At 40.1% G+C, this 13,597-nt stretch overlaps 1 protein-coding gene across 2 annotated transcripts in view; it reads right to left on the minus strand.

Moving 5' to 3' along the window:
- Positions 1–13,597, minus strand: part of PTPRB (protein tyrosine phosphatase receptor type B) — a 132,435-nt gene that overhangs the window by 77,599 nt on the left and 41,239 nt on the right. For both annotated transcript variants that reach the window (XM_017867501.1, XM_017867503.1), the window contains 3 exons: positions 7,389–7,667; positions 5,832–6,089; positions 3,657–3,920 (listed from right to left, as the gene is read on the minus strand). In XM_017867501.1, the coding sequence (XP_017722990.1) occupies positions 3,657–3,920; positions 5,832–6,089; positions 7,389–7,667 (801 nt within the window). The remainder of the gene's footprint in view (positions 1–3,656; positions 3,921–5,831; positions 6,090–7,388; positions 7,668–13,597) is intronic.

Raw genomic sequence — 13,597 nt, forward strand, 5'->3', positions numbered from 1 at the left:
AACAACAACAACAACAACAACAACAACAACAACAAACCCAAATGTTTGGCCTGGCGCCATGGCTCATGCCTGTGATCCTAGCACTTTGGGAGGCCAAGGTGGGTGGACTGAGGCCAGGAGTTTGAGACCAGCCTGGCCAACATGGTAAAATCCTGTCTCTACTAAAATACAAAATTAGCTGAGCATGGTGGCTCATGCCTGTAATCCCAGATACTTGGGAGGCCAAGGTACAAGAATTGCTTGAACCTGGGAGGTGGGGTTGCAGGGAGCCGAGATTGTACCACTGCACTCCAGCCTAGGCCTGGGAGACACAGCAAGACTCTATCTCAAAGAGTAAAAGTAAATAAATAAGTAAAAGTTCTCCTGAGAATTATGCTGACATGCTGAGAGCCCCTAATGTTTTGTGATCTTACAATTCCAAGTCATTTGGGATGAGTGATAAAATATTAGAGATGACATAGATGCTTGTCCTGTGAAATACTAAAAGTAGCTTAGTTTAAGCTGCTTTAGGTCTTTGATCATCATCCAGTGGACATTAATATTTGGAAGATGAAGAGATTACTGCAAGACACAGTTGGCAAGCAAAGTGGGTGTCAAGATCTTTTGACATTCTTCTAAGAACAGTGAATCCATGTAGTTATTTCCCTATTATCAGGCAAACTAAGAAGAAGGTATTGGAATTTCACTCTAAGTATGGAGTATTTCACATTACAAGGATTATCAAGGAAATGTTGAACTTGGAAGTGCAACTCTCTTATTTGACAATGTGAGTACAAGTATTTGACAGTATGAGGATACTGAAACATGAGTCTTGGTATTCTTGCTGTCATGATTATACTGCAAAGCTTTGGGCAGGTATAACCTCTTTGAGCCTGTTTTCTTATTTCAGTAGCCTTATTCTTCCCTTCCCTAAAATCCAAATATGTCCCTCTCCACTTTAATCACTCTTCTTTGGTACCTGAAATCCCCACATTAGTCAACATGAGGTCAAAGGCAATGGTTCCCTAATGCTGATCACTAGCAAAACATTCTTCTTTTGTGGGAAGGATTGTCTTTATTTTCAGAATGTATCCATCCTACTCTTTTGGTGTCTAAAATGGCTTTCTTTCATGAAATAATGGAGTTACTAGTGGAAGTGATTTTAAATGTTCTAATTTGACAAATTAGGTGTTAGAAACCCCACGTTAGTCTTAAAGTCCTTAATATCTCAAATTCAGAAAACACGAGGGTATGATATTAGCTGTTACGGCAGTTACCTGGATTACCTGGGAGAGGGAACAAATTACTCTTCCATTGGTATTAACACCTTCGTATTTGCCTACCTGTCCGGCCTTGGCAACGCTCAGGATTCTTCAAATTTCCACTCTCAACAATGACTTCCACCTCATACTGTCTTCCCGGCACGAGCCCCATGTCATCCATGACATAGTGTGTTTCTTCCTTTCCCACAGTGATGTTGAGCAGCACTACAGAATCATTGAAGAGTAGGATCCGATACTGCTCCCAGTCTCCAGCAGGGGCGACCAGCTCACTACAAGAGACCTCATCCAGCCATTACTGTTTGCCTCCAGGTTTGCAACTTTGTCTGGAACTAAATGGTGAAATGATGTCAAAAGGAGATATTACAAACCAAAAGTAAGAATACTCATTTACTTTTCTTGGGCAGCAATAGATAGGAGACACAATATCTGCAGTTCAAAACATTTCTATCCCCTCTTGATGTCTGTGGATTGCAAATGAGGGTTCTTTATTTTGGAGACATTTGACACTCAAGAAATGTCTGCCAAAATCATTTTAGTAATATCAGTAATGTAATCTTATGTTACAGTGTTAATAATCTAGTGATATGTGGCATCCTTTGGAAGAAATATTGGATGTCGTGATCATGAGGCATTCCTTTCTTTTTTCCAACTAAAAGATTAATGTTCTTGCAAGATTAAGCTCTATTTTTTTTTTTTTTTTTTTTTTTTGCTTAAAACATTCAGGGTCTCTCTATAATCTACAGAATAAAATGTCAAGCCCTCTGCTTACATTTTTGGCTCTTTAAGTTCAGACCCCACATCCTTCCAGTCTTACTGAGACTACTTTCTGCAGCCATCCTGTCTCCTTCCCTACCCTTTGGAAAGCTGGCCTCCAGTTGCATGTTCTGTAGACCTGCAAGTCTCCTGGGCTCTTCTGCCTCTGGACGTGTGCTTATTTTGTCCCCTCCACCCCAAAAGCTCTTCCCTCTTTGTCACAAATGTTACATTTATTAGGTCCTCATTAAAGACCATTTCTATTTCCTCCAAGTTGGTTTTTTTTTTGTTTTTTTTTTTTGAGACAGGGTCACACTCTATTGCTAGCCTGGAGTGAAGTGATGCAATCATGGCTCAACCACAGGGCTCAAGCAATCCTCCCAGCTCAGCCTCCTGAGTAGCTAGGACTACAGGCACATGTCACCACGCCCAGCTAATTATTATTATTATTATTATTATTATTATTATTTTGTAGAAACAGGGTCTCACTATGTTGCCGAAGCTGGTCTCAAACTGCTGGGCTCAAGCAACCCTCCACTTCGGCCTCTTAAAGTGCTGGGATTACAGGCATGAGCCACCGCGCCCTGCTCCCATTTCCTCCAAGTTTGTACTGCTCTTATGAAAGAGAATTTCGTTATCTTTCCTCTTTGACCATACAGCTTTTACTTCAGATCTCTAATAGTAGAGGGAATGGACTCTGGAATCAAATAGCCTAGTTTAAATTCTAGCTCCAGCACTTACTGAGTGGATAACTATGGACAAATTATTTGATCTCTTTGAATTATCTGTATAATGCTAATAATAACAGGACATCTCTCACAGTTTTGTTGTGAGAACTAAATGAAATAATGGGTGTAAATTATTTTGTCAGTGCCTGATACATGGAAATATCAATACAGTCACTATTATTAAAATGTACTATTTTTATTTTTGTACATGTGTGTATTCTACATCTGTGTGATTAAAATGAAACTTTTCTAAAGCAGAAGTTGGACAATTTTTTCTGTAAGGATCAGGTAGTAAATATTTCAGGTTTTGCAGGATACATATGGTTTCCGTCTAATCTTTTTCTTATTTGTTTGCTTATTTGTTTGTACAACCCTTTAAACATGTAAAAACCACTCTTAGCTTGAGGGTTAAACAAAATCAGGCCACAGACCAGATTTGGCACCAGATGGGGTAGTTTGTTGGATCCTGCCTTAAAGGCAAGTAGCATGTCTTATTTGTTTTAACAATAGTACAGTAATTTACACATATAAGGCACTGGATAGGTAAGTGTTTAAGGACATAAATTAATAAGATAATGTATGGAAAACATGGTTAAATGCTAACTGGTTCTCACTGTAAGAATGAGTCAGAAATGTTTTATATACTGGCATCAATGCTAATGCATTTATGCTACTTAAATGATGTGACATGAAAAAGCATAAGACAGAAACAATATGCACATCATTCAGAAATCCAAACTCATTTGCCTAAGTGACTCAGACAAATGGGTCCTACCCCAGACACCTTCAGTTACATAGGCTCCACTTCTCAGACTGGGAAAGGAGTTTTCCTGCTAACTTATTTTGTCCTGTTCTAAGGTGGATCAGAGAGTGATTTGAGCAACCAAGGAACATTCTGGAGCCCAAGACTCACATGTTCTGCCCACTGCCATCTTCTGAGCAGACAGTTCACCAGAGACACAGCTGATAGTAACTTGATAAAGTCGTCCAGGGGTTAACTCTTTAAAGTGAGTTTCAGTGACCCGAGGTGCTAATACTCTGGATTCTTTGATGGTCCCTTTGTGAGAGAGGGTGATGTTGTAAGAATCCACATTTCCAGGAGGTCTTTGCCACTTGACTTTTAGAGAGGTCGAATTGCCATCATTTGTCACCTTCAGATTTGAGACTTCCATAGGGGCTAATTAAGAAAGAACAGAAAAGAGACTTTTACTCAGGATATCTCACCAGTCCTACGGCCAAATTTTGACCTGTAATTTTATTTCTGCAAGCCACATTCCTTGCGCTGGAGAAAACAAGCACTTTAAGAGGCAAAAATTATCCTCTTCAGATGGTGAAAAAAAAAAAATTTTAAAGAGGCAAAAATAATGCTGTAAAACCAAAGGTAGGCTATGTGCTTGGTGGCAAGGCCCAAATCTTGTCAGGCAGAAGCCTGGATTCTGGTTCAGACTGGGCCATTAGTCAGCTGGGAAACTCTGGACAGCTCCTTCTAGTTCACTGAACCTTATAGTGTTTCTTATTGGCAAATGAAGCTAGGTCAAAGCCCTACAATGGTCCTTCCCAATTCCTCTTTAAGTGGAATGCGCAAAGAGGTCTGTCATCTGCCTCATTTATCGCCTTTATATATTAATATTCAATAATATTGAGTACATAGTAAATATATTGATCAATTGATTAATGATTATAAAATTTTATGTGATAAAACTAATTTTTATATTAAATCATGATAAAGTTAATGAGTTGTGTTACTACTTCATCAAAGGAAAATGGTTAAAAAGGAGATACCCTTTTGTGAATACTTTTTTCTAGAATATAAATTAATGAAGCTTCCTTAAAAGAATGGGCGGCCTGGAGCGGTGGCTCATGCCTGTAATCCCAACACTTTGGGAGGCCGAGGTGGGTGAATCACCTGAGGTCAGGAGTTCAAGACCAGCCTGGCCAACATGGTGAAACCCCGTCTCTACCAAAAATACAAAAATTAGCTGGGCGTGGTGGTGGGCGCCTGCAATCTTAGCTACTCTGGAGGCTGAGGCAAGAGAATCACTTGAACCCCAGAGGCTGAGGTTGCAGTGAGCCAAGATCACACCATTGCATTCCAGCCCAGGCAACAAGAGTGAAACTCTGTCTCAAACACAAAACAAAACAAAACAAAACAAAAGAATGGGCACAGCACTCTGATTTTGCATAAGGCAGTTAGGAATGCAATTTGCTCTTGATGTACATAAATAACTTTTAAGATATACAGAACATTTTTGGCCAGAAATATCTACATATATTTGAGGTATGCTATAAAAGGTATATAAATGTACTGGTGTCCTCAAATATCTTTCCCACCAGCCTCCTATAGTTCCAGAAACTAATGTCTAAGGCACCGCATATATTAGAGTTTCTCTTAAAATTAGATAACTTACCAAGAGAGGAGATTTAATTCACACGTTAGACTTGCTAGAAGGATTAGACTCAACTAAAATGTAAGCTCCATGAGGGCAAAGACTTTGTCTCTCTTGGATGTTATATCAGCAATGCCGAGCATCTAGCTTATATTCAGTAACTAACGGCTGAATGAAAGTTTGTGTAAATTACTCATTAACACTTAGCATAGATTCATTTATTGAATGAATAAATTCATTAGGGTAGGCTGTGGGAATAGGTCCTGTGGTATTGGGTCCCAGGTCATGTGGTTAGATAGAAAATTTTGGAAATGACTGTCACACAGGAGTAGGGTATGTATAGCATGGAGAAAGTAATTCTGGTTCACTGTGAGTGATGTCATAAAGACAGTGGGTTCCTGGTTAAGAAAAGGAAGAAGGAATCCTTAGCAAGGAGACGGAGTATTAAAAAGAGAAGAAGAGAAGCTAGGTCCATATCAGTAATTAACTTTGCCTACTTCAAAATGTTGCCAAAGGCTCGCCTAAACCTTAGAATAAAAGAGAATCCTTCTTTTTCTGAGTAGAGAAGTGGATATTGGTCTTCTATACCTTATAAGAATTTCCATTTGTCCTATATTACTGTTATTCAAATAATAAACTTGATTTATTAAACATCCCCTTGATTTTGCTTTATTTTTCTTCAGCTAGCTGGGGGAACTTACCTGTCCTGACTAGTTTCCACTTGTAGTTTTGCAGCCCTGCGGCCTCAGTCACAACAGTGAGGTTGTAGAGGTAGCCAGGGGTCAGCCCGTTAAAAGCATAAGAAGTAGCTTGTCTGTCCACAACACTGCCACGAACTAGGATCCCTTTATCCATTAGCATCAGCCGGTATCGGTCCACATTCCCAGAGCCATGGGACCAGGAAACCAGGAGAGAATTGGCTTTTGTGGAAATACCAATATCTTTCACTGGAGATGGCACTAGTGAGATAAAATGTATGTCCAAATGTCATTCATAATTCCCTTATAGGAGACATATACATTTAATTAGAAGTCACACATTCATCTTAACTTGGTAATAGCATTAATAAATAACAGGATTCTGGAAATTTCACTGGAACTTTGATTAGTGCTGTTTTCAAAGTCTGCAGCCTCAAGTTACATCATAATTTACTTGTCTATCTCCCCCACTTCATAGGTATTAAGGTAGCTTTTGCCAATAAAGTATATAACACTGCACAGCAGTAAGTAGAAAAGAAAGGAAAGAACTATAGAAGATGAAAAATGGAGAGGGAGATTTAAAAAAGAGAGAAAATGTGGCACATATACACCATGGAATACTAGGCAGCCATAAAAAAGGATGAGTTCATGTCCTTTGCAAGGACATGGATGAATCTGGAAACCATCATTCTTAGCAAACTAACACAGGAACAGAAAACCAAACACTGCATGTTCTCACTCATAAGTGGGAGCTGAACAATGAGAACACATGGACACAGGGAAGGGAACATCACACACTGGGACTTGTTGGGGGGTTGGGGGCATAGGGAAGGGATAGCATTAGGAAAAATACCTAATGTAGATGACGGGTTGATGGGTGCAGCAAACTACCATGGCATGTGTATACCTATGTGAGAAACCTGCACGTTCTGCACATGTATCCCAGAACTTAAATTATAAATATCCCAGAAATTAAAGTATAATTTTAAAAAAATTTAAAAAGAGAGAAAATGAGGGGAGAGCAAATGACATGAAAGACATGTACTTTATGGAAGGAGGTAGTGATGTGCCATGTATATCATAATATGTGGGTGCACAGATGGCTTATTCTTTACCTCATCGAAGAAACAAAGACTTGTTTCAAACATAGGAATATTTAGGAAACATTATGACTTGATGTTACGAGAAGAGTATATAAAGAATAAAAACATCTAAAAAATAAGTTTTATGGCACAAACTCAGAAAATGGGGCAGAAAGTCTTGTTGCTTTGATCTAAGTTAGAAGGGCCATTAGGGAGTATCTATTCCAAATTGGAGAAAACTCCAATTCCAGAGAAGTCCCATGACTTCTTCAAAACCATTCAGCAAGTTACCAGCATAGCCACGCATGCTATTTTCAGTCCAGTCTGTCCACTGTATCCCACAATCCTTTTATAAATTTAACTAATTGCTAATTAATTAATTTTGCTCTGGAGTAGCAATCTTACTCCTATTCCTTGAATAAAGTATAACTTGAAAAGTATCCTATTAACTACTCAGCTATAAATAAACAGGTCTTACCTGTTGATCCATTGGTATAAACTGAAGAAGAACGTTTTCCTCCAGAAACAGCTGTAATGGTAATATTGTATTTACTACCAGCAGTGAGATTGAAAAAAGTGTATTTGTTCAATGAAGTACTTTCTTGAATTTGAACCCCCTGTATCTTTTGGTTATTTTCATCAAATAATTGCACCTCATAGGAGGTGACTTTTCCGGGAGAAGGAGTCCACCAAACGTGCAAGCTGGTTGAAGTAGTCTTCTCTTTACTGACTCCAAACCTACAAGGAGGTAAAGGACCTGAAAGGCAAATATGGAAAAAAAAAAAAAAAAAAAAGAACATGGCTTGAAGACCTTGAAGACGTTTGCAAATAACTGCTTATTTTACTGCAGTCCAGATTCATTTTTCTTAAAAATCTGTTATTTATGAAATAAATTGGCATTTTGCTTCACTTCCAAACCTACCCTTTCACTTTCTTAAAAAAAACAAAACAAAACATTTAACTACTAGTCATATGAATTCCTTTTTTTTTTTTTTTTTTTTTAACAAGAGTCTTGCTCTGTCGCCCGGGCTGGAGTGCAGTGGCGCGATCTCGGCTCACTGCAAGCTCCGGCTCCCGGGTTTATGCCATTCTCCTGCCTCAGCCTCCCGAGTAGCTGGGACTACAGGCGCCGCCACCTCGCCCTGCTAGATTTTTTTTTTTGTATTTTTTAGTAGAGACGGAGTTTCACCGTGTTAGCCAGGATGGTCTCGATCTCCTGACCTCGTGATCCGCCCGTCTTGGCCTCCCAAAGTGCTGGGATTACAGGCTTGAGCCACCGCGCCCGGCCCATGAATTCCTTTTTCTACGAAAACTTTGTTGTTGTTGTTGTTAAGGTAGCTCTGATCTTGAAAGTCCAAGCAAAGTTATATTTTCTTTGGCTTGCAGTTTAGCAAATTTTTCAAACATTGACAAACATCCAGGTTATGCCTGGACAAATACTGAAGATCTCAACAGAAAATACAGATATTAAGAAATAATTTGAAATATACACTGAACTTCTTTCTAGGTTGTAGATTGTTGGTGTGTAGTATACGTAACTTTGGGTGGTTTTTTAGATACTAGACAACCACAAAAGACACAGATCTGATTATAAACCTAGGATAAGTTTGCTTACCAAAATGGATTCTCCCACTAGCTGGGACTCCCTATATCCCAGGACTTTTTTTTTTTTTTTAGATGGAGCCTTGCTCTTGTAGCACAGGCTGGAGTGTAGTGGCACGATCTCGGCTCACTGCAACCTCCGCTCCTGGGTTCAAGCGATTCTCCTGCCTCAGCCTCCCTAGTAGCTGGGATTACAGGCACATGCCACTGCGTCTGGCTAATTTTTTTTGTATTTTTAGTACAGACAGGGTTTCACCATGTTGGTCAGGCTCGTCTTGACCTCCTGACTTCAGGTGATCTGCCTGCCTCGGCCTCCCAAAGTGCTGGGATTAGAGGCATGAGCCACCGCACCTGGCCCCCTATATCCCTAGATTTTTAACATCTCAATTTTGGGGCACTTTGGTGCTGCCGGAGCACCCAGAGTAAGTGGGAATGGGCAAATCTTGCACCCAACTGTTCATCTTATTTCAACTCTCAAAGCCAAGGATCAGTTTGAGAAGTACTGCTTTGCCTGTGTTGAATCTCCACCGTTGAACTTGAATAGAATAAAAAGCATATCTGGGTTAGGAACTAAGTCAATGATATTTAGTGAGCAGCCATTCTTTTGGTACAGCGGGGAGTAAAGTCTAAGAAATAAGGGGCTGCCCCTACCCTGAGTGCTGAGAGTAGAACTATTGTGAGACATCTTTAGGAGAAATTTTCAGAAACCCAACATGGCTCTTGGTCTAGAAAGTGGGATCAAGATATTGGAGACCAATATTGAAGGGTCAGGTCAGATATTACAATGGCATGGCTATAGAAACTTCACTACTTCCTGGTAGACCATGTTGTGTTCACAATATAACACCAGGAATTCTAGACCTTAATTAGAAAATATAACCTTCTTATATGTCTTAAGATGATGTTCACTTGCAATTAACATATAAAAAAGAAACAAGATAGCTTTACTCTATATTCAAAAGGCAGTTATAAACAGACAACTCATAAGACTATGTATGGCTGACCAATAGATACCACAGGCTTAATAGAGCCTATGAAATCTAATGTTTCTATGTTGTATGCTATGATTTATATAAGTACATCATACTGTAAAATTATATATGCCACATTTATAACATCAATAATTAATAATATAAATTTTAGCTGACAAGCAAGCTGAGGCAGCAGTAACTAAGACAAACATTAACAGAGTGCCCGAAACACAGGTGAGTTTGGAAGACAAGGTTGCATGGTTCAACCACAGCACAGCCCTTTGGTTCACCAGAAGAACATATGTTCTAGAGTTTGACAGCCTGGGCTTGAATTGGGCTCTCCTATTTGTAGCTGTGTGCTTTGGGCAATTCCTTAACCTCCCTGTGCCTCGGTTTCTTCATTTATGCAATCCTGATAATAAATAATATCTTTTTAGTAGAGTTGTTATGAAGATTAAATTGAGTATTATATAAAAAGTAGTTAGAACTGTGTCTGGCATGTAGTAAGTGCTCAATGTTAGCTGTTATTATTAGTCCTATAATTAGGTGAAAATATTGCCACAGAAGCAGTGAAATGTAATGGCAGACAGCATGAGCTTTGGAGTCAGAATTAAATTCAAATCTCAGCTCTGACAAAGTCATGAGATTTTGGGCAGCCTATTTAACCTGTCTAAGCCTCCACTTTCCTATCTGTCTGGGGAGTATAATAATAATACTTACATTCCAAGGCAGTTTTGAGAAGTAACAAGATATAGAAGATATAGAGGAGACTATGAGATTCTAATAGTCAGTGAAACTCAAGAATAATGCTGTCGTACCTGACTGAGATGACATACTTTTGCTGAAGTGGCATTTTAAGGACAAGGATGAGAGGGACAGCTACTTCCAGTGATAGTTCAAAAGGGATCAATACTGTCATCTACAAGTATTTTCAAGCCAGATAAAAATTTTAAAAAATAATGTTATGATCAGTAGAATCTAAACATATATAATCCACAAAATATGAGACATAGAAATAAATTTTAAGGTTGCGTGCCTAGAGGGTGAAGTTCAGAAATGCAGACTTTATCTAATCTTTCTGAGCCAGAAAACAAAACAGTCAATCCTTTGTACATCCGCTAGAACAAAGGAACAATGAGACTGGGAAGTGCCTGGGCTGCGAGAACCTGCACTGGAAACAAACACTTAAAACCCCATTTATACTGTGATAAAGCCCTTTGCTGGCAGTTGTCCACTATTGCTATGCATGCTGCAGAAACTAAATAGTTTTCAGACTCCCTTTAAATCTAAGCCCGATAAAAACTCTGATGGATTTAAAAAGTTTTCAAAATTGTATTAGGTACTTCTATCGGGGTGCACATTTCATATAATATGTCTGTGTGTGTTATGTATGTATTAAATATATGTGTATATATATATATTATATATATATGAAATGCAGCCCATGACCCCTTCCCTTGAGTCTGGTGGGCTCATGACACACTTATAACCAATAGGATGGGGCAGAAGTAACGCTACAGGACTGCTAAGGTTGGACTATAAAAGACAATGCAGCAGCCACCTTTTCTGCTGGACCACGTGGGCTTGAAGCCTCCAGCTGCCCTTTAAGCAGCCCAACTGCCCTGAGGCTGCTCCAAATCAGCCTGCCCAGAGAGACCACTCTGAGACTACGTGGAGAGAGAGATGCTTGTCCAGGCCCCAGCTGCCCCAGGCTCCCCCTTTGCTGTCCTAGTTCCAGCCATCATCTGACTGCAACCACATGAGAAACTCTGAACTAGAACCACCAGGTAAGCCCTTCCTGAATTCCTCATGGACAGCATCCATGAGCAAATAAAATGGTTCTTTCAAGTCATGAGGTTTTAGGGTAATTTTTTTCTTTTTTTGAGACAGGGTCTCACTCTGTCACCCAGGCTGGAGTGCAGTGGTGTAATCTCAGCCCACTGCAACCTCCACCTCCTGGGTTCAGATGATCCTCCTACCTCAACCTCCCAAGCAGCTGGGACCACAAGTGTCTACCACCAGACCTGGCTAATTTTTTTATTTTTTATTTTTACTTTACGCTGGGTTTTTTTGTTTTTATTGGTTTGTTTGTCTATTTGTTTGTTTGTTTTGAGACAGGGTCTTGCTCTGTTGCCCAAGCTGGAGTGCAGTGGCGCAATCTCAGCTCACTGCAACCTCTACCTCCTGGGCTTAGGGCATCCTCCCACCTCAGTCACCCAAGTAGCTGGAACTACAGGTGCACACCACCGTGCCCAGCTAATTTTTGTATTTTTTTTTTATAGAGACAAGGTTTTGCCATGTTGCCCTGGCTGGTCTCAAATTCCTGAGCTCAAGCAATGTGCCTGCCTCAGCCTCCCAAAGTGCTGGGATTACAGGTATGAGCTACTGCACGCAGCCTAATTTTTTACGGTTTCTTTTTTGGGGTTTTTGTTGTTGTCGTTTGGTTGTGTTTTTGTTTGTTTGTTTTTTGGGTTTTTTTGAGATGGAGTCTGTCTCTGTCACCAGGCTGGAGTGCAGTGTCACGATCTCAACTCACTGCAACCTCTGCCTCCCAGGTTCAAACAATTCTCCTGCCTCAGCCTCCTGAGTAGCTGGGATTACAGGCATGCACCACCACGCACGGCTAACTTTTTTGTATTTTTCGTAGAGACAGGATTTCACCATATTGGCCAGGCTGGTCTAGAACTCCTGACATTGTGATCCACCCGCCTTGGCCTCCCAAAGCGTTGGGATTACAAGCATGAGGCACCAGCCTGAACCCATAGATGTTTTCTGTTGTTGTTGTTTGTTTGTTTTTGAGACGGAGTTTCGCTCTGTCACCCAGGCTAGAGTGCAGTGGCACGATCTCGGTTCACTGCAAGCTCCGCCTCCCGGGTTCCTGCCATTCTCCTGCCTCAGCCTCCCAAGTAGCTGGGACTACAGGCACCTGCCACCACGCCTGGCTAATTTTTTGTATTTTTAATAGAGACAGGGTTTCACCATGTTAGCCAGAATGGTCTCCATCTCCTGACCTTGTGATCCGCCTGCTGCAGGCTCCCAAAGTACTGGGATTACAGGCGTGAGCCAATGCACCCGGAAAATGTTTTTTTGTTTGTTTGTTTTTAAGAAACAGCATTTCGGCCAGGTGTGGTGGCTCACACTTGTAATCCTAGCACTTTGGGAGGCCGAGACGGGCAGATTTCATGAGCTCAGGTGTTCGAGACCAGCCTGGGCAACATGGTGAAACCCTGTCTACTAAAATGCAAAAAATTAGCCGGGCATGGCAGCATGCGCCTGTAGTCCCAGCTACTTGGGAGGTTGAGGCAGGAGAATTGCTTGAACCTGGGAGGCAGAGGTTGCACTGAGTTGAGATCAAGNTATATATATTATATATATATATATACACACAGAGACAGAGTTTTTAATGCTACTTGAAAATTTAGCCATGTACCTATAATCTTCTGATCATATGACAGATCATACATAATTAGGAAATCCTACTTGACTTTATATAATTTATGCAGATGTTTAAAGGTATCAATGCACAGATGTGTGCATTGATAGTCTCTGGTTTTTCCACTCATCACACTCATACATATAGTAACCAGTGAAGTATTACAAAATATGAGAATAATAAATCAAAAATAGTAAATCATAGATTTAGTCTTGATTAATATATCAATATTTATCATTAGCCATAAATTTAAAGCACTTTGTACTTCTTGGTTCCCAACAGACCTGAAATAAGGAACGACAAATGCATAGTCAAAATGAATAACAACAGTAAGTTCTATAGTATTCATGTAAATACTTGAATAAATCTACCAGCACCAGAAAGCCCCAGAGTTCCATAAGCAGGCTTGACGTCAACACAATTTTTCTGTTCTCAAAGGAAAAGGCAAAGTATGGCAAAATTCCTGAACCAAAATGAATTCTTTTTTTCTTTCTTTTTTTTAATGTGACTTAGGAAGCCAAGTGTGGTGATGTGTGCCCTTAGTTCCGGTTACTCAGGAGGCTGAGGCAGGAGGGTTGCTTGAGTCCAGGTTTGGAGGCTGTAGTGCGTCATAATAGTGCCTGTGAATAGCTACTGCACTCCAGCCTGGGCAACATAGAAAGACCCTGTCTTTTTTTTTTT

The sequence above is a fragment of the Rhinopithecus bieti genome, unplaced genomic scaffold (genome assembly GCF_001698545.2).
Source record: "Rhinopithecus bieti isolate Rb0 unplaced genomic scaffold, ASM169854v2 scaffold_3874, whole genome shotgun sequence".
NCBI lineage: Eukaryota > Metazoa > Chordata > Mammalia > Primates > Cercopithecidae > Rhinopithecus > Rhinopithecus bieti.